The following is a 19446-nucleotide window of genomic DNA, read 5'->3' as shown; positions in this document are numbered from 1 at the left end:
TTAAAGGGCCAGCTCTCAGCTCTGCTCTCTCTCTAGCACAGATCAAAGACAGAGCAGTGGGGGAGGGGTTCTTAAAGGGCCAGCTCTCAGCTCTGCTCTCACTCTAGCACAGATCAAAGATAGAACAGTGGGGGAGGGGTTCTTAAAGGGCCAGCTCTCAGCTCTGCTCTCTCTCTAGCACAGGTCAAAGACAGAGCAGTGGGGGAGGGGTTCTTAAAGGGCCAGCTCTCAGCTCTGCTCTCTCTCTAGCACAGATCAAAGACAGAGCAGTGGGGGAGGGGTTCTTAAAGGGCCAGCTCTCAGCTCTGCTCTCCACTCTAGCACAGATCAAAGACAGAGCAATGGGGGAGGGGTTCTTAAAGGGCCAGCTCTCAGCTCTGCTCTCCACTCTAGCACAGATCAAAGACAGAGCAATGGGGGAGGGGTTCTTAAAGGGCCAGCTCTCAGCTCTGCTCTCTCTCTAGCACAGATCAAAGACAGAGCAGTGGGGGAGGGGTTCTTAAAGGGCCAGCTCTCAGCTCTGCTCTCTCTCTAGCACAGATCAAAGACAGAGCAGTGGGGGAGGGGTTCTTAAAGGGCCAGCTCTCAGCTCTGCTCTCAGCTCTGCTCTCTCTCTCTGACCAGACTCAGGCTTCTATCTCCTGAACTACAAGGCCCAGGGATTTGACCAACACACCGTTGGATTGGGGCCGGCGTTTGGCACCCGGCTGCGGGGAGGCTCAGGCCCTAACAACGCTGCTTGCAGCTTTAATTTACGTTTTAATTTCAAAAAAATATATATACACACAGACAGAGGAAGGAAAAAAAACACATCATACAGATAAACACCAAGTCAATTTGCTAGAGATTATAGATGAAGTTACATAAATATTTAGAAAAGCAGCTCAGGAAATCATTATTTCATCACTCCTTCATGAGAGGTTCTGCTTTCAATTAAAAAAAAAAATCTAATGAGCTTAATTTTATGCCCCTTGTTTATATACTCTATGGAAAGTGACCATGCTCCATCTAAGTCAGCCATGATCAAACAAAAACAGCTACACTCATGTAGTTTACAGGCAATTAGAAGATCATAGATGCTAAATTAAAAGACCCTCCATTCTAACTCCCAAGAAACACACCTCTGGACATATGGGTACATACTCAGTTAGCATTAATCCTGACCTCAGTCGCAAACTGAGCTAACCTCTAATCAACTTCATCATGAGAAAGAGTTATTTCAGTTCCAAATGTTCCAAATGATCCTCCTGTCTGCCATCAAAGATGGAGAAGTTTCTTCTTGTGTCCACATTGGTTATTAAGAGACTAACCATCAGATCCGATACTTGGCGAGCAGGACATAGATGAGTTGAGTGCTGCACACACTAAGCTGAGCGTAGAGACTACTTGTCCTCTCAGTATATCAGTCTTGGTTTCATGTTGATTCAGTCACACTTTAATTTAAAATCATGTTTGTAATATCGCAACACAGCACATCTTTGTACAGTACTTCTACGATGTGGCTAATTTCTTGCTCTCCTAAATCCTATATATCCAGTGATGGTTTTTGTCGTATAAGTTGTTGAAGGATACTTACTACGGAGCTTCCTTTATTCTAGTGAGGGATGGACAGAGATAATGTATTCATCTAAATAGATATGCACATGTAAAGATACAAAGTTTTTACTCTCCAGTAAGCTCAGATTTATTGTTTTCAATCACTGTTTGCATAGTAAGGAAGCTTGTTCCTGAGACATGACATCATCCATAGCAACGGGGTCAACTCTGCCACTTTCCCTTTGCTCCAGGGTTGTGGATTTGTTGATCGGTTTTTAGATGAAACTCTTTGCGAGGAAGTTTAAAGAGCACTCTGATAAAATGTGGGGTTGTAAGATCTGTAACATTTTAATCAGATCTAATCCGCTGCTGAAAGAGCTCTATCAGTTTGTCAGCAAGAACTTCAGTCAGAAAAGGTGTTGTCTTTGTTCCATACATGGGTTTGTTTTGCCTCTGAGACAATCGATTTACCCGTCGTCAGTATTTATGAGCTCTCCCGCTGCACTGACCTCTGGGTAGAGAGCGAGATGGTGATCTTACCACTGCCCTCTGTTAGCAGGTCAATAATGTTGCCATGGGTGTCTTTGGGTTTCGAGAAAGTTGTCACAACAGTGTTTGAGTTAAAATTCCAACTGAAAGTATTTCTTATCCACAGGCTACGAGGAGGGATTCAAATCCCTCAAAGTGTCAGGTCTCAACAAGTCATTCATCTCACTCCTGCCGAGGTTGGACTGCTCCTAAACTCTTTTTATTATTTCCTTCCACTTATATAACCTGACATGGTGGGACAGGTCAGCAGCTATCAAAATGGCTGACTGTGACAGGCAGGGAGACCACATTATTGCTCCCAAAGATGTCGCCTGTTCATTCCACTGCACATAAACATTAATGTCTCATTTCCTGAATCTGGCAGCACTTCCCCCTAAGACATGGGGCTTTTCTCAGCTTTAAGAAAGTTTTACATCCTCATGGAATTACAAAAAGAAAATTACAAAAAGTAATCATGAACTTTTATTGCAATTTAATGTGTCCAGACAACAGTTCAAAGGGCATCTCTACAGGGAAATATATTTTAGTTGTAGTGGGTTCCACAACAATTTATGTGGTACCCAAGCAAACGAAATCGGACGTGTTTCCTTTATAACCTCTAAATGAAACAATATTTTTTTCATAATCACCCACCACAAACACATTAGAGGAAATCAAATTAGATGTCTACGACTTAATATCTTTTAGTGAGAGAGCTCAGCTCTGGTATTTACCATGTACACAAACAAAATGTGAAGCCACCCACTCATGTTCTGCGAGGAAGAGGAGCAGGGTGATGTAAACATCTTCTGTCCGCAGACTCTTTCTCTTGGGAACCCAAACATTTGTCAGTGGATCAACAAGTGTCCGATCCTTCAAGACTTCAGGAGAACTTACAGTCTGGTGTACTGGAACCGGAAAGCACTCATGGGTTGGTCTTTATTGTTATTTCCAGTTTTATTTTTTAATGTCTCTTACCTCCTGTCTTCTTCCACCTGACTTGGAAGTTCACGAGTCCTTGTTGGCCTCAGTTCTGTTCCTGGTGTCCTCCAGCCTCTCAGCTGCTGGTCTTGTGTTCTCCCACCTGTTTCTGGTTGTATCATTCGTGGAGTTTGTTTTCTTGTACAGTTCATGTTGTCTTCTTTCTAGATTCTTGTTTTCTCTCTTCATTTTAACAATTTCTCCTCAGTGCAGTCCTGACAGCTGGACCAGCCACATCCAGCCACTGCAAGGTCCACTCAGGTGTGACCACTTCTGCACCTGCTTGTCCACACAGGACCTCCAGCAACCAGCCGGTGGCTCAGTGCCCAGGAGCATTCAATAAGAATGACTCTTTTACATAAACTCAATTTAGTGACTCTGATCATTGAAAAGAACCCCCGCCCCTCCCCCAGCTCTGAGACACAGGAGGGACTTGCAGATGTTTTCTTGTCAGATGTGGATTGAAACAAAAAGAGAAAGAAAAAAAATTGCATTTCAGAAACAATACAAAGTCTTGAAGTCAGTACTCTGCTGGTGTGAGGCCGTGCGCCACTAAACACTGTCCTACCAGCAACGAAGGCATGTAGGTCCAGCTGAGTCACCAAAGAAACAGAAGTTTAAAAGGAAAAAAATAAAATTGCCTCGGACATCCATTTTTTCATTTTAAGAAAACATGCTGCCTCTATAGGTTGTTTTGGTAAAGTGTGTTGATGGGAAAAATGTAAGGGCTGGGGTTTTGTCAGCAGCCATCTTCACCATCGCTCAAGCAAATATCAGCAGGAGGGGGCCTCCAATATCTGTAAACTGCTAAATACCTCATACCTCCGCATTTCTGTTCAGAAATTCTATTCTGAATGACCCACACTTGTGATTTACAGACTCACATCGAATCTGCAGGTACACGAACATGCAGCAAATTTTGATATCCAAATTTCCACATGGTCACCACACTTGTCTCGTTTAATTACAAAGAAGGACAGCATAAAGCCCCAGTCCGGGGAGTTTTGGAGGCGAGGTCAGCACCGTCCCAGCCTGCCAGGTGGTTAATCCATGCTTGATTGGAGCTCATGGCGTGAGATCTGGAGCTCCGTTTTTTTGGTTTTCTAACACGTAAATTAAATCAGCGACCAGGGCAGGGATAAACTGCCCGTCACCTGGACTCTATGCGTGTTAACTCCTCCAAAATATTTGGTTTTAAATTCTGAGTTACTCAGTGGTTAAATCTGAATCAGCACTGTAAATTAAAAATATACATTTAATTCACAAGATAAATTAAATGTTTCATATTACATAAAATAGCCATCTTCAATTCGATTTATTTCAGTTATGGATAACTTCTAATGGCGTCAAAAAATGTTTGCATCAATATTATACGACTGCAATACAAGCTTTGTTTACAACAAGTGAAACAAACATTACTAGAAAAAAGACACATTTTATGCTTTACGCATTTGTGTTTTCAAAGAGTTTCACATCTCTGCAAACAAACAGGCCTATTCTAAAGAAAGGCAAAATAAAGGCAAAGAACAATCAAGTTGAGGACTGCCACTGCTGGAGCTGGCAATCCTCTCTGGAACAGAAGATGGCCTGCATGGGCTTGAAAACATGCTTCTTTTGTGTGTTTCTGGCAGTGCTTGAAGGTGTATCTGGGTTTGTGCTGCGATCAGAAAGTGAAGCAAATGCTGTGCTTCCTCTGGCTCTGGGACTGGAGCTCCCAACCAGACCAGTGTGAGCTCCCAGTACTGCGGTTCTGAATGGGATGTTCACAGTGAGGTGCAGACCTGACATGTCTGCATCACCAGATAAGGCAGGGCAGCTCGAGTCAACAACAGAGCTGCACAATGGAAATGCTAATATCCAACTGAGGGGATGTACCAAGATGTTTTCTTCTGAGATTTGATTGAATTTTGTCTCGAGAAGCTCCGTGGCCGAATCAGATCCCCACAGCATATCTGCATGAGCCTTGCTGATGGCTAATAATATGAAATGGTAATCACAGTGGTTTTTCTCAGCAGAGGGTTTTGGAAGCTTGTCCTCGTGTTTCTGAGCTACTGGCTGTCCTTGTTGCTCTTAAAGCGGAACGTCAAGTTTTTTTGTTTTTTCCCTTTCAAAGTACTAAAATAGGTGACTTTGTGTCTCTACTCTGGAGTTTCCACTACAATGATTAAATTGTATATAAAGTCGTGAGCAGTGCAAGGCTCCTGCAGCATGATTGAGCAAAATTTGCAGGGAAAATGACACATTATTTCTTCTCCATGAAGTATATTTGTGCAAGTTTAAGAAATCCAACTTTGAGCATTAAATTTGCTTGGGTTTGCTGTGTCATGAAAGCTTATCAGCATGATGAGTTATGTTGAGTCAGACAATGGAGGGACAAACTGATTACTGTTGTTCCACACACTGCAGTGTTTGAGCGCCAGACTAGATGATTTAAAGCTCTACGGAGACATTTCAGGATGATTTAGCAGTGTCGGCCAAGTTCGATGGCACTTTCTGGGACTGTTGTCGACGTGGCTACAAGGGCAAATCAAGCTTAAGTTTATTTTTCTGGCTCAAATGTCTGTGTCGTGGTGAAACACGAGATGCTCTTGCTAGCAGGGAAATCTAAGCTAACTAGCAAGCATCAGCACTCACCAGCCGTCGAGATTGTCAAATTGTTTGTGTGAAGTACATCAAACAACCACAGATTAAATGTTTAAGCAGCTGCGGTATTCCACTCATTGCTCTGAAAGCGCATACTAGCAGACTCCTGTTCAAGAGAGGCCAAGAAACACAAATGATCCGGCAAGCAAATTTGTGTGAATGATGTGAATAAAAACAAATCATGAAGCGACCAAATGCCAGTGAATGAAGCTATGTGATAATTTGTGTCATTCGTGTGTGAATGTAGCTTCATAGTTTGTTCTTAGAGTGAGTGGATTACTGACCTTGTGGCTGGGTATCACCATTTGATGCTTTTTAAAGTCCGCAAATGGATTTTTAAATTGTTTTTTTATTTTTTTTATTGTTTTGCATTGTCAACCGTCAGCCACATTGGCTTCAAGCTAAGTGTTTGTGGCTGGATCTTTCTGCATTCTGAAGTTGCAAAGAAGTGATGCAGAAGACCTCTTTTTATACTCTGCAAAAAAAAAGAAAAAAACAATTTTAGGGTGAAGTATCGCTTTAAACTTTGCTCTGCCATTTGAAACACACCGAAGGTCAATTCCAAGGGCTCATCAGCAAACAGCAGGATTGTCCTCCTGTTCTGTATGTTCTGTATAATCTGTACTAAAGTGAGTGTGCTACTTTCCCACTGAAAATAAGGTCTATTCATCTGGCAAAACTTTTAATGCTTGCCTGTTAAGCCAGTGTAACAAGAATGCTATTTTTCGAGCCTAAATTGTGCATGTGGTGTAGGATTGGGAGTGCTTAACGCATCAAGGCGACAATAGAAAGCTGCACAAAAGCAAAACTTGGTGTGTAAAATGTTAATACTTGGGAAGAGGTAATCTCTTGGAAACCTCCTGATGGCAGCTGCTGTCATATTAACTCCTCAACAAAGTCACACTTGCTATTCTCAAAAGAATGTCTGATACATTCTTATATACATTATTTCCATTTTTGCCTTTTCCCCGTCCAGCAAAGGGTTTAATGTATGTAGAATTTTTTTTAAAGTAATGTTTTAGTCACTGACAATACAAATAAAAAGATAAAAGGAATGTCATAAAATCATAGCTCATCATTTGTACTTTTTACTGCACACAGTTAGTACAGTGGTGTAATTACAGTTGGAGTATTAAAATGTATGCGAGTCATTACCTTGGAGTGATTGTAATGACTTGTAGTGATAAACGCAGACTGTCTGTACGGTGTCAGTATCTCAAGAGTCTTCCAGTATAAAACTCTTGCTCTCCTCTCTCACAGTGCTTGCAGGGTTATTGAAGACTCCTTTGACACAGCACAAATATCAGCATAAATCTGTGTTGTCTTTGTCAACTAATTTTGAATGATTCACACGAGTCAGTTTGCCAATGCTAATTTGGCTGCCAGTAATGAGTTGTAATGGTTGTTGTATTGCTGATTATGTCTTCATTTTTGGTGCCAAGCTCTATTCGTTGTAATGTTTCCGTGCAAAAGTTACACACAGATAAGCGTTTCCATTGGTGTTTGTTGACTTTGTTCCTGCCTCCTTTCTATTCGGTGATGTGATTGATGCGGTGCATTTTTAGTGACAGCAGGGAAGAGGGGAGAGCTCGCAAGACAAGACAATGCTAGAATTACAGTCTTCTAACTATTCTTAGAGAAATGTTTTGATCCTGTAAATTAAAAAAGAAAATCTGATCTATTTCTTGTTTTTCTTGTAAGTTTCGGCAAATATCTGGGAAGTTTTAAGGGATTTCTTAACAGCTACTTGTGGTATTTCATATATTTTTCAACAAAATAAAGTAATGGAAAATTGATGTGCAAGAAACTAACCTCAACTATCTTTAGCATATTGGGAAACGTTTGAAGATAAAAAAAAAAGCTTTCAAAATTATTATTACAGTATTCTATTTCTATTATCTATGAATTAATATTTTTGATGATCAGATTCTTGACATGATTTCTTTTGTTGTGAAGGTCAAACAGTATGTCTGAGGATAAAAGCTGAATTATTCTAAATAGACTGGCGTGGCTTTTTGAGTCAACTTGGAGACACAGACATGAAAAAGTGTGGAACCCCTCCACCACACTCGATGAAAGTATCATTGCGACGCTTATTTTTCACAGACGAATTCAGTTAAAAGAAAGACAACTAATATGCACACGCAAGGTTTGTTTCGTGCCGTTTTCTTTACACAAACGTGTTAAAATCTGTGTCAGTGAGCACTTCTCCTCTGCCAGGCTGACAGATGTCATATCAGCGTGCTGATTAAACAGCAGGATTATTGCACAGGCGAGTCTTGGAATGGACGCGATAAAAGGACACAACAATATGCAGGTTTATCTTTCACTGAACCACCTCCATTTCACATCGAGCTGGAGAAATGCACCGAGGGATCCCAACAACACTCACTGATAGACCAAAGCATGACCAGTAGAATGAGATGTGTGCTTCCTCTTAAAGTACAAGCTGTCCCGCCCTCGACGTGCTTCATTATGAATGCATTGCAGATCAGGTAACGTCCCAATTTCCACACCGGTGCCAGGTAAAGAGCTCGGAGGACAAGCTTTGACCTTTGTTACAGCCATGGCTTCTTTGCAGGACAGTGACACTCTGTTGCTGGGTCAGGAGCTCTGGAGAGAGCAGAGCAGCGCTGTCGATCCTCAGTTCTACTGTGCTGAGGAACGTATTTAACCCCATAACTTTTGAATTTCAAACAGTAAATCCAGTCATTCTCTACTCGCCTCACTGTGATCTGAGGTTGGGTGAATTTTTTCTTAGTCCACAAAACACTGCAGGAGTTTCACAGGTAAAGACAGGCAATCTACCAGCCAACTGAGGTGAATGGAGACCAATTTTCAAACGTACAAAAACAAAGAACAAAAAGATAGTCAAATCTTAAATCCCTCCGTTCGGCTCATCCAGTTATCAAGTGTCCTGAAGTGTTGACGTGTTATAAATAATATCGCTGAAGCCTTGTTCTTGGTCTTTTACTGAGGCTTTTCATCGCATCTCTCTGTGAGCGAGGTTGAAGTAATGATGTGTACATAATATATAACATCAACTCATTTCCTGCGTTTGAATGGTGCTGTATATCAGGCTGCCCAGTCTTTTTTACTTGTAAGTCTGTTCTGCAGTGTTTGGGCTTGTTGTTGTTTGGTTTCATCATTACTGCAGACAGCCTGTATTTTGGGCTGTGCTCAGCGGACACCCTTGGGGGTGGTGGGTTTGAAACCCAACTTCTCTTGGTATGGATAATTGGTATAGATAATTATCCCTCTGCTTGCTATGCTTCAGGCTTCAATCACACAGCCAGCTGAAACGGAAGAGAGCACAAACATTTAGCCCCACAGTGTAAACATGGTGCCTCCTGTGTGTCTGGAGTGTCACGGTTCAGCTCAAACAGAGGTTTGGCAGACGAGACTGTAGATCTGGAGTTTAAACATCCACGTGTGCATTCCCTTTCACATGGAATGCGAGAAGTCAGCCAGACTTTTGAATGTATCTAAGGGGAAACATGCATCAAGCACGGCACGCTTACGTCCACCAAGCAAATTATTCTGTCATTAGTTCAAATTACTTTAATTACTTATTCTGGACCTTGACTGAAATTTCCATTACACACAATATCCAGTGCCAGAAAAACACTAACAAGGACTTATGAACTTGGATGAAGTTTGTAGTAGAATGTGAAGAGTCCTTAAAGTGAATTACTGGGCCCTTAAACACTGAACTATTTCATGGTAAACATAATTAATTGACTCTGACTCATAAGTAATGGAGTATTGATATCAAATACACAACCGCTGCTGCCTCTGCACATGTCTGCCTCTGTAAATCTGCTCTCCTTCAAGTCATTAATCCTGATGAAACGTCTGGCAATAAGGGCATTTATAAAATTGTTCTATTCCACAAAATTGCTGCGGGGGTTTAGAGGATTTTTGATCAATCCCTGTGAACAAAACTCTACCTCATCTATGGCAATGCCTGCTGGTCCTCTGTGTGACCCTCTTTGAAAGAGAGGCTTTGAGGAAGGACAGTTATAGGTTAGACCGCAGGAAAAAAATATCTGTAATATTATGGAATAAAAATAGACTGGGTTGATAGACTGATTTATATCACCAGAGAGGCAGTAACCACTCTAAAATCTAATAAACATAGCCTGTATAAAGAGGTGGATGTAGCCAATGGGTTTGACTCGTCAAGTGTGGAGGTGGCCTATGTTGGATGACCAGAAGGAGGTGAATCCAGATTATAGAAATCTATGAGACCCCCACACCCCCACCCTGAATGAGGTTAGACTTAATACAATCAGAGATACCTGGAAGAAGGCTGCTCGTGCATAGAAAATTCAGTTTCTAGCTCTTAAATGTCCCAATTGTGTCACATTTACTCAGCTGTACTCAAACAGAACTGTTCCTCTTCAGTTTGTAGGCATGTTACTGCAACATTTATTTGCACTAAATACCCCACTGTCTTGGGCGGCACGGTGGTGCAGTGGTCAGCACTGTCCCCTCACAGCAAGAAGGTTCCAGGTTCCAGCCCCAGCTCCAGCACAGGATCTTTCTGTGTGAGTCTCCATGTTCTCCCTGTTCCTGTGTGGGTTCTCTCTGGTACTCCAGCTTCCTCCCACAGTCCAAAGACATCAAGAGGGGACGAGGCTGATTGATACTCTAAATTGACCGTAGGTGTGACTGTGAGTGTGAATGGTTGTCTGTATCTCTATGTGATAAGTGGTAGAAAATGGATGGATGGATTGACCGCACAGTGTTGTTATCAACTGGTTATTACTTGTTCAACTCGGGTGTGATGTCACTCCCAATATCTCATATCTAAGTTCTGAGGTGACTCAAACATGGAATGCAGGGCAAAGGTGAAGTTGCCATGCATGCAGGTAATACTGCCGCCGCGGGGCCCTCATGATATAAAGCTAGTATTAATTCACGTTGTTTGTTCTTATGATGCAACCGTATGCCACATGCTCTCCACAGTGCCGTGTGTTAAAGTGATATCACTATCACAAACGTGTTTATGATGTTTCTCCCTCTTTCATCAAAGCTTTGTGACTCCAGACTGCAGAAGGTGTCAACCATGTATATCTCATCTGAAGCTAATGGTGCCCCGAAGCCTCCAAATAAAACAGCAGCAAAACTGTCAAATAACATGTGTTTCATCCGAAGTGCATCCCACAGTTTAATCCATGTTTATTCAGCCTTTTACTCAGTAATCCAAAAACACTTTGATTTGAGCTAAAAACAAACATATGGTAACACGTTTTAATTCACATTAACGCTCAATTCATTTGCTCGGAAGATGGCATCAATAAGACATTCAAACATGACAATTTTTCTAGAGTTTTGAAATGATGTTTTGAGAATAATCATAAATAGCATTGACCTTTGTTGGTTTGAATATTCGAACCAGACTGCAGAAAGATGACTCAAGGGAATGTGCATGTGAGCTGATTTGGACACTGAATTTAACACAGATGAGGAAGAGGCTTCCCAACCAAGGTGACAGAAGGACGTGTTCTGCATAGATTTTTTTTAATGGGAGTTCCTTCTTCCTCGATAATCTCAACCTTTCAATCATCCATTCAAATCCACTTACAAATGGTCTTGATGCCAAGTTCACTCAATAGAAACCATAAGCCATGTTGAAATTCATATTAACCATTTTATTGTTCTTTCAAGAGAAGGACTGCAAACTCTCAGAGAAGCACTAGTTCTTCCCAGCATGTTCTGGTGTGATATATGAGCTGAGTAAACTTACTAACAGTATACAGGCCACACATCTATATTCTGTCAAAATGTCACTAAGCCACATTCCAGTAAGCTCATTCTCTTTGTTTTAGTGATTAAGTGGGATCTTTTCTCTTGACGGCATTACAGCTATGGTGATGATGAGTGTGAGTGTTAATGTGTCCCTTGCATTTCTAGCAGGAATCTCATGTACCTCCTACAAAATGCTGACAAAAGAACAGCAGGCCACGCCATCAATAACAGTAGCCGCCGTTTCCTTTCTCCTCTTTAGGTTTTCTTTTTATCGTCCTCAGCAGGAACAAACTGATAACATAAAGTCCATCTCCTCAAAAATGTTGACACAAATGTTATCTCCTTAAGGTCATCATAGACCTATGAAGACAAATCGCCTTTGTTGTTGACATTATTTTTGGCCTGAACTTTTCAAAAAGTCTTTGAAAACATTGCAGAGGAAAAAAGACTACTGACTTAGATGAACAAAGTAAAAACAGAGAAGTGCTCATCGCAAGAAGGTGTTGAGGTCCACGAATGAAAGAAGACTGAGCTATGGAAAAACCAAGGCACTCACGCACACACACACACACACACGGACACACACACACACACACACACACACACACACACACACACATGCTGTAAATTAGAAAAAAGCCATTATAATTTTTGGGTATGTTTATGTCTCACGTCAGAAAACTCTGCCTCCGTCAGGTAATACAAGAACACATGCAATGGAGCGTCTTTCAGCCATTTAAAAACTAGTCTCCTTCACAAACTGTATCACATGTACCTGCAGCAGACCAACAACAGACGCCACCATACAATAAAACACAATAAATATTAAATCCCCATTATACCAAAAAAACTGCCATATAATTGTAAACAGTCACTTGTACCAGTGAAATGAAAAGAACCACACACACACACACACACACACACACACACACACACACACACACACACACACACACACACACACACACACACACACAGACACTGCCCCTGTCCTCACAGAGGAATTGATCCTCGAGAGATTTTTGCGATCAAAGTCAAAGGTAAAAGGTTTGTTAAAATGCTAACAGTCATTCATTCACCATAGCATTTGGCAAGCTAGCTGCTGCTAATATGCTAGCAACATGCTAACATTTCTACACAATAGCGATCCACAAGGTATTTGTTCCTGATAATACCATGTTAGCATCTTAACTGCATGCTAAAACTACTTCATGAAAGCAACTGGAAGCTAGCAGGTGCAACTCACTTATGTCATGATATTTTGCCTTATAAATAAAACTTAGATCATAACGTCAGTTAGAGTCTGTTGATGTTTTTAATGTCTTCTGACAAAGAGTCTTGGAAATAATTTTTGGTATTTTTACCGTCAAACTAAACCTGGACAATACAAATGTTTACTGATGAAAACTCACTTCTGCTTGAATGTTTTTCAAAATAAATGTCTGGTCCATAACTCTTTGCATCTATGCGAAAGTTAAAAATATTCAACTTGAGTGACAAATTTGCTTGACGTTGTGTCGAGAGAGCCGATCAGCGTTGAGATTCCCCTGGCATCGGTGATGTCACTGACATCAACGGTCCTGGCGCTTGTAGTTGGTGTCCATCTGTGACACCCATTCTCGCCAACAGATCATGGAACTGGGCCCTCGTCAGCCTGAAGAACTGCTGGAAATGGCTGTCATCCAGGCACGGTTCCTGGAGAAAGCGGTGAAAGTCACCCAGCTGTGTGCTCCTCCATATTATGCCATGGATCCAGATACAGCGGGTTTGGTTTTCCGCCGTATCTGGGACTTCCACAACAGGTTCAAGCCAGCAGCGGCATTAACGGCAGCCATGGTTGATGATGGAAAGAAATGGCTGAAATAAATTCTCCTTGCTGGGGAAAGAGTTCCTGCGAATGACACGAATAAAAACAAATGATCCAGCGGTCAAATTTGCGCAAATATAGCACCGCAAAAATTCTCCATAGGCAACTGGACTTATTTTGGTGTATCAGGGAAAAGAACCAGGGAGGAACCCCAAGCATCTTCCAGTGAGGACCAGAGTGGCAGGAGGAACAACACCGTTGTCCCGTATGTGGCAGGCCTCTCTGACGAAATGAGGAGGATTTTCTCCAACGATAACATCCCAATTCAGTTCAGACCCACCAACACCCTCGGACAATATCTGGTCCATCACATGGACAAAACACACACACACAAGACGAGTCATTCAGATTCAGATTCAGAAAACTTTATTTATCCACTTGGAGGGCAATTAAGAGAGCAGAGAGCGATACAGTTGGTTACATAAGTTACATAACAACATACGTGAGGTGAGGGAGTGCAGTGGAACAGTCAACACAGTTGAGGTCAAAATTACGAGCCATATGAAGTTTAAATTTTTTCAAAGTATTGTTAAACAGATCAATGAATTATTGAACAGAGCTTTTTCAAACATCCCAGTTTTATTTTGGATCCGTACATTATTTTACTTTGCACATAGAAACAAAATTATTTCAAAAAACCAAAAACTACCAGGGTCAAATTATTAGCCCCCCTGATGCTAATCGTCAATTGTGTACCCTTTTTGCTGGATAGCCGCATGCAGATGATTGTTGTAGTTTTTAACAAGTCTCTGGCACATCTCCCGAGAAATCCCAGCCCATTCTTCTTTGGCAAATTTTTCTTGCTCCTCCAGATTCAATGGTCTTCTAGCATGAACCTTGGTCTTCAGTGCACCCCTCAGACTTTTAATGGGATTGACGTTAGGGCTTTGTGCAGGCCGTCAGTAATGTTAACTTTGGTTTTCTGGAGGTAGCTCTTCACCAGGAGCAACATATGTTTTGGGTTGTTGTCATGCTGGAAGCCAAAGTGAAGACCCAGACCCAGTTTTGCTGCTGACTGCTTGAGGTTTTCTTTCAAAAGCTTCACATATTCCTCTTTCTTTATGATTCCTTCAATCTTGAAAATATTCCCAGTTCCAGACTCACTGAGGCCTCCCCACAACATGATACTCCCACCACCATGTTTAGACGCCTCTCCCTTCTTTCTCCAAACATAAGCAATGTCTCTATGGCCAAAGAGCTCTAGTTTGGTCTCATCTGACCAAAGAACACACCTCCACTCTGCATCATCTGTCTCTAGATTGTCCTCAGCATACTTCAGGTTAGCTTGAAGGTTTCTCTTCTGTCGCACTGGAGTTATTCTTGGCCTGCATCCTTGCAGTCCATTTCTGGACAGGGCTCTAGTGACTGTCTTGTTTGACACTACAATTCCTGGCTTGGCTAAGTCATTAACGCCACACACCTGGCCCTTTGTGATTCAGATGACTCATAGGCTGACGAGGGTGCTCATGATACTCTGGCCAAGCCCCCAGGTGATCCTCCAAGTGGTTCAATACCTGGATTTCTTCATCTTCCTCTAAAATGGAAGAAGCCTCTTGGATAAGTAGGGAAATGTCTTCTCCACCAATAAAAGAAGCCCTGTTGCCTCGTGTTGTATGTCCACCGAGCAGCAGATATGCATAATTTGCCAAAGACAGACAAGACTATGTACAACAGTCCCTTCTTGGACTCAGTGGGTGTGGGATCAGCAGGTGAGTGATCAAGAGGTGAGTGATCAGGAGGTGTGGGATCAACAGGTGAGTGATCAGGAGGTGTGGGATCAGCAGGTGAGCGATCAGGATGTGTGGGATCAGCAGGCGAGTGACCAGCAGGCGAGTGACCAGCAGGCGTGGGATCAGCAGGTGAGGGATCAGTAGTGACATCCCCCAGGCTCATCCGCATTTTCTCCAGACTGTCCTTAATACTGGAAAAAACAAAACAAAAAACATGACAATCAATGACTCAGTCAGTCATGAAATTAATCTGCTCAGGTGTCTGTCCAACTCTACTGGTACCAGCAACTCAGGTACTTACTACTGGTCCCCGTCCTCGTGGGTACTGAGATGGGCCATTTTTATAAATGAATGCTTAAGAGCCTCCTCCGGTGTGATCCTCCGTTCTGGGTCCAGTTCAAGAAGAGCCCTCAGGAGGCTGATGAAGGCAGCTCGATCCTCCAACTCCACTTGGCTGTCCGTCTCTGAGGGGAACTGAGTTTGCAAAGATTGTGTTGATCAGCATCCTTCTATCAGCAGAAGAGTAAACTGGTATGAATGCAAGTGGACAACTTACTGTCATCAGCTCGTCCAGGCAATGGATTAACCCTTTCCGCTTTTTAGTCATTGGGTCAAACTCAGCACTGTACTCCTGCATGGTCTACAGCAACAAAACGCATGTTAGATACCTTCTGCTAAAGGTTTGAATCATTTCAAATAGTTGCTGCCAAACTGAACACATCTGGAAGGATCAAGTTCAAATACCTTCAACCTCCATTTTGGTTCTAAGTGCTTGCTGCTCTTAAAGAACCTGGGTGTGTGCATCCCGGCATTGAGTAGGTGGTCAGGTATTTGGCCAAAGATGTCCACAATGGACCTAATCTGGAGAGAGAAAGTCATGTCAACCGGTGTCCTACTTTACCTCCCTAAATGACTTGTGAGTGTTAAATCATGAGGCAACGCTTGCTAGTTACCATCTGGTACTCGTCCCGGGGAAACAGGCGATAGCCGGTGTACAGCTGCACAAGCAGGCAGCCCAGAGACCACATATCTATGGCCTCAGAGACAGGGAGTCCCAGAAGAATTTCAGGGGCCCTGTTGGTAAAGAACAAGTGAGTTATTGAGGTCAAAGTCAACATGTGAACGGAAAATTGTAACATCTTCTAATAGATTGTGAAGAACCCTTGTAGAGTGATCTTACCGTAGTCCGTCGGCCTGAAGGGCCCAACCAAGTTTGCTTTCTGCCTCATTCTTGAAGAAGGACAAGCCAAAGTCGATCAGCTTCACCTTGAAAGGTGTCTTTTTATGATCCACTAACATGACATTGTCACTTTTTAAATCGGCATGAATTATTCCGACTGACTTGAGTGCCTGTAATGCTGTCAGTAGCTGCAGGAAAGAGGAGGAAATGTATGAGACCAAGGTGAAGGTCAGTATAAAACCAGTACGGGTCAATAGAAAAATCTAGACAATTTTTTACCTGCTGTGCTATCGGCCGTATCTCCCTGATGTTTATTGGCTGGAAGTTTCTCTCTTGGAAAAATTCATAGAGGTTCCTATCCAGCCTCTCAGAAGACAGATAGGTGTTCCCTCCAGCTTCAAACAGCTCAATGTGCTTGATAATATTTTTTTTGTCCAGGTCAAAGGCTCTCATTGCCCTTGCCATGGTTCTCTGGAGTAAGGGTTAAAAAAAGACATTGTTGAGAGACGCAGAAAGGTACAAACTATTTCTCTAATATCATCAAAAAGGCTTGGATTGCCTACCTCTCTTGCAATCGTCGACTCTTGTTTAAACATCTTAACTGCCACCCTCTGTGCTGGTGTCATTGTTACACCTTTAAAAACTTGACCAAACCTCCCCTCACCCATGAGACCCTGAAGAAAGTACCTTCTGGTGGGGCTTTCAACAAAGTCTTTTTCATGAAGGTTTGGGAATGATGGTGTGGACGCTGTGAAGAAAAGCAAAACATGAGCTTCAGGAGCAATGTCACAGTGTCCAAACATTTGGTCTTGCATTTGAAATGAGGGGCGGGGCCATGACCATCAAAGCTGTGAGAGCACATCTTTGATGGGTTGTGATATCACCCAATCTTGTCAACCACCCATAACGTCCTATGATGACAATGACACAATTAACTTACTGTCAGTCTCTCTGTCTAAGTCAGGCAACCTGTGTCTGTTGTTTACTGCAATTCTGGCATGTCGCAAGATATGTGGACGTGCCAAGTTACAGATTCTGGATGTGAGCATGTGCATCTTGGGTGTGTTGCAGTGTTGTTGATGCTGGACAGCCTTTAATTCTCCTCTTAGTTCGTCAGTCTGATATTGATTCTGTCATGCTGATCACAGAACTTCGTCATCAGTGTCCCTCATCATCAGTGAATCTGCTCACAGAATCAGTGATGTCACAGAGGATGACGAGGAACACACACGCACACACACACACGCACTACATGCTGCACAACCATCATGTAACCTATAAATATTAATTTCCAGAAAAGGTCCAAGACCCAATTCTTAATTTCAGCACAACTGTAGATTTTAATAAATAAATCCCACCAAAAGGATTCTCTTTGTAAGGGGTGCTCGAACCGGACCTCCCTGGACCAGACACCTATGGAAACTGTTAACTAAATATTAACTGTTGACTAAGCTTAACTGTATTTAATGTACTTTATTATCTTTTTGTCTGGAGGATTTGTTTTTAAATTAAATCCAAAGACACAGTTCTCTATGCAAATGATTAAAAGGTTTTGTTGGGTAAAAATTTGAATAACGAGCAAACCTCCGGGCTCAGGCCCTGACAAGCAGCGTTGTTCGGGCCTGAGCCCCCGCGCGGCCTGTGGCCGCGTCATTGACTTGTATTGGTCAAGTTTGTAGGCCTTGTAGTTTAGGAGATAGAAGCCTGATTGTAGATTGTAGCCCACGCAGGTAGGAGAGGGCTGGCAGAAACACTTGCCCCGAGAGCCTTTGTTCTAATTCAGCCACTCATATTACACACTCACTGATATTCATCCTTCATCATCTCAGCTCCATGTAGGTGACAAAAAAGGTGATCCAGATAAAACCCAGCTAAGAAAAAAAATAGATCTTCACATTGCCTCATTAATAATGAACTGATCCACAATAATGGGGGCAAAGGCAGAGGGAGTTGCAGAAACATCCATTTTCTTTCCTTAAAAAAATAGCTAATTTAAACCATAGCAAATTCATCTGTGGTGTAAGACTTGTGGTGCATCAGTTGTAGGTGTTACCAGATGTCTGGTGCCCTTCTTTCTACCAATGCACACTCTGCACTCTGCAAGCAGGTCTTTCAGACCCGAGGTCTGAGTCCAAAGCCATCCTGGGTCCTGTCTGTGTGGATTCTTCCTCAAAAAAAAAGGCTGGAGTGCAGCATCTTGAATGGAGGACAGTGGTGGAATTTCTACTGTGCGTCATTGTTTTTCCTCCAGTCTGTTTTTTTCAAAATCAACAGCAACTGAACAATGATAGAGAGTTGCTGCTTGTTGCGCAGTTGACAAAAAAAATTGCAGGAGATATCAATGGATGTGGCCAACTGTAGCCACGTCCATGCAAAATATGTATAGATTGTGGAGCCGCGACCAATTGTTGCACGTGTGTCTGAGAGAAGCCAGCTGCCACTTACCGACTTCACCTGGGAGTGAATCTCTGTTAGATTAGTAAGGGTTTTTAGGGCCAGTGGGAGGAGCTGGGAATGGGGCTGGAGACACCCCAGCTAAGGTGTTAGGCCCTCAGGTGTTTTGACCTCCAGCCCCCTAAAGTCAAATAACACAGGAAACTAGTGTGCTGACAGGTAATTAAGAGTCAGCGTGAATCTTCACACATTTTGGATCACCATACCGCAGTTCACGTGGCGAAATGAGCCTAAAGCCCACCACTGTAATGTGCCTGCATTGTTTGCAGGAAGCTCAAAGGAGCAGTGAAGCAGTCAAAGCAGAAACAGAATGTAATGTTCATTACTGAATTGTATCATTTTTTTTCTATTCGATTAGAATGAGCCCTTAATTGTCTACACAGGGAGAAATCTCCTCCACTGATCCTGTCATGTTGCACTGTAGGTCAGAACAGACAAACCAGCACTTCAGGGTTGTTGTGTTGCTCCTGCTTGTGCCTCTATTTCTTTGTCCTGCTTGTTCACAATTTTCACTAGCAGCTCGCGATCTGCGCTTTTGAGTAAATATTCAAGAAAATACAAGGTTTCTTCATTTGGAATAAGGTGGCTGTTGCTTCAGCCATTTAGATATTTAGAAACTTAGGACAGGGACAAGCCTTGATTTTGAAGTTGTTTTTTTTTCATGAAATGATGTCTGGATATTTTCAGCCATCACCAGACTCCTGACAACTGTGCTTGATTATTCAATGTGATGCATTTAAATAAAACATAAATTTGGAGATTTGCAGGTTGAG

The 19446-nt window shown here is 42.4% G+C and overlaps 1 protein-coding gene across 1 annotated transcript; it reads right to left on the bottom strand.

Annotated features, from left to right (window-relative positions):
* Nucleotides 1-13658: 13658 nt before the first annotated feature.
* Nucleotides 13659-17311, bottom strand: LOC147269093 (homeodomain-interacting protein kinase 4-like). Its single transcript, XM_086193833.1, has 9 exons — nucleotides 17160-17311; nucleotides 16783-16967; nucleotides 16499-16690; nucleotides 16220-16407; nucleotides 15993-16113; nucleotides 15784-15900; nucleotides 15596-15679; nucleotides 15341-15513; nucleotides 13659-15230 (listed from the first exon to the last, which is right to left on the bottom strand). The coding sequence occupies exons 1-9, from the start codon at nucleotides 17272-17274 to the stop codon at nucleotides 14834-14836; spliced, it is 1572 nt and encodes a 523-aa protein (XP_086049959.1). The 5' UTR covers nucleotides 17275-17311; the 3' UTR covers nucleotides 13659-14833.
* Nucleotides 17312-19446: the final 2135 nt, after the last annotated feature.

Source organism: Aulostomus chinensis, chromosome 2 (assembly GCF_037954235.1).
Source record: "Aulostomus chinensis isolate RoL2024-O1b breed Wild chromosome 2, RoL_Achi_v1.0, whole genome shotgun sequence".
NCBI classification, from domain to species: domain Eukaryota; kingdom Metazoa; phylum Chordata; class Actinopteri; order Syngnathiformes; family Aulostomidae; genus Aulostomus; species Aulostomus chinensis.
This window is presented reverse-complemented; position numbering and strand designations above follow the sequence as displayed.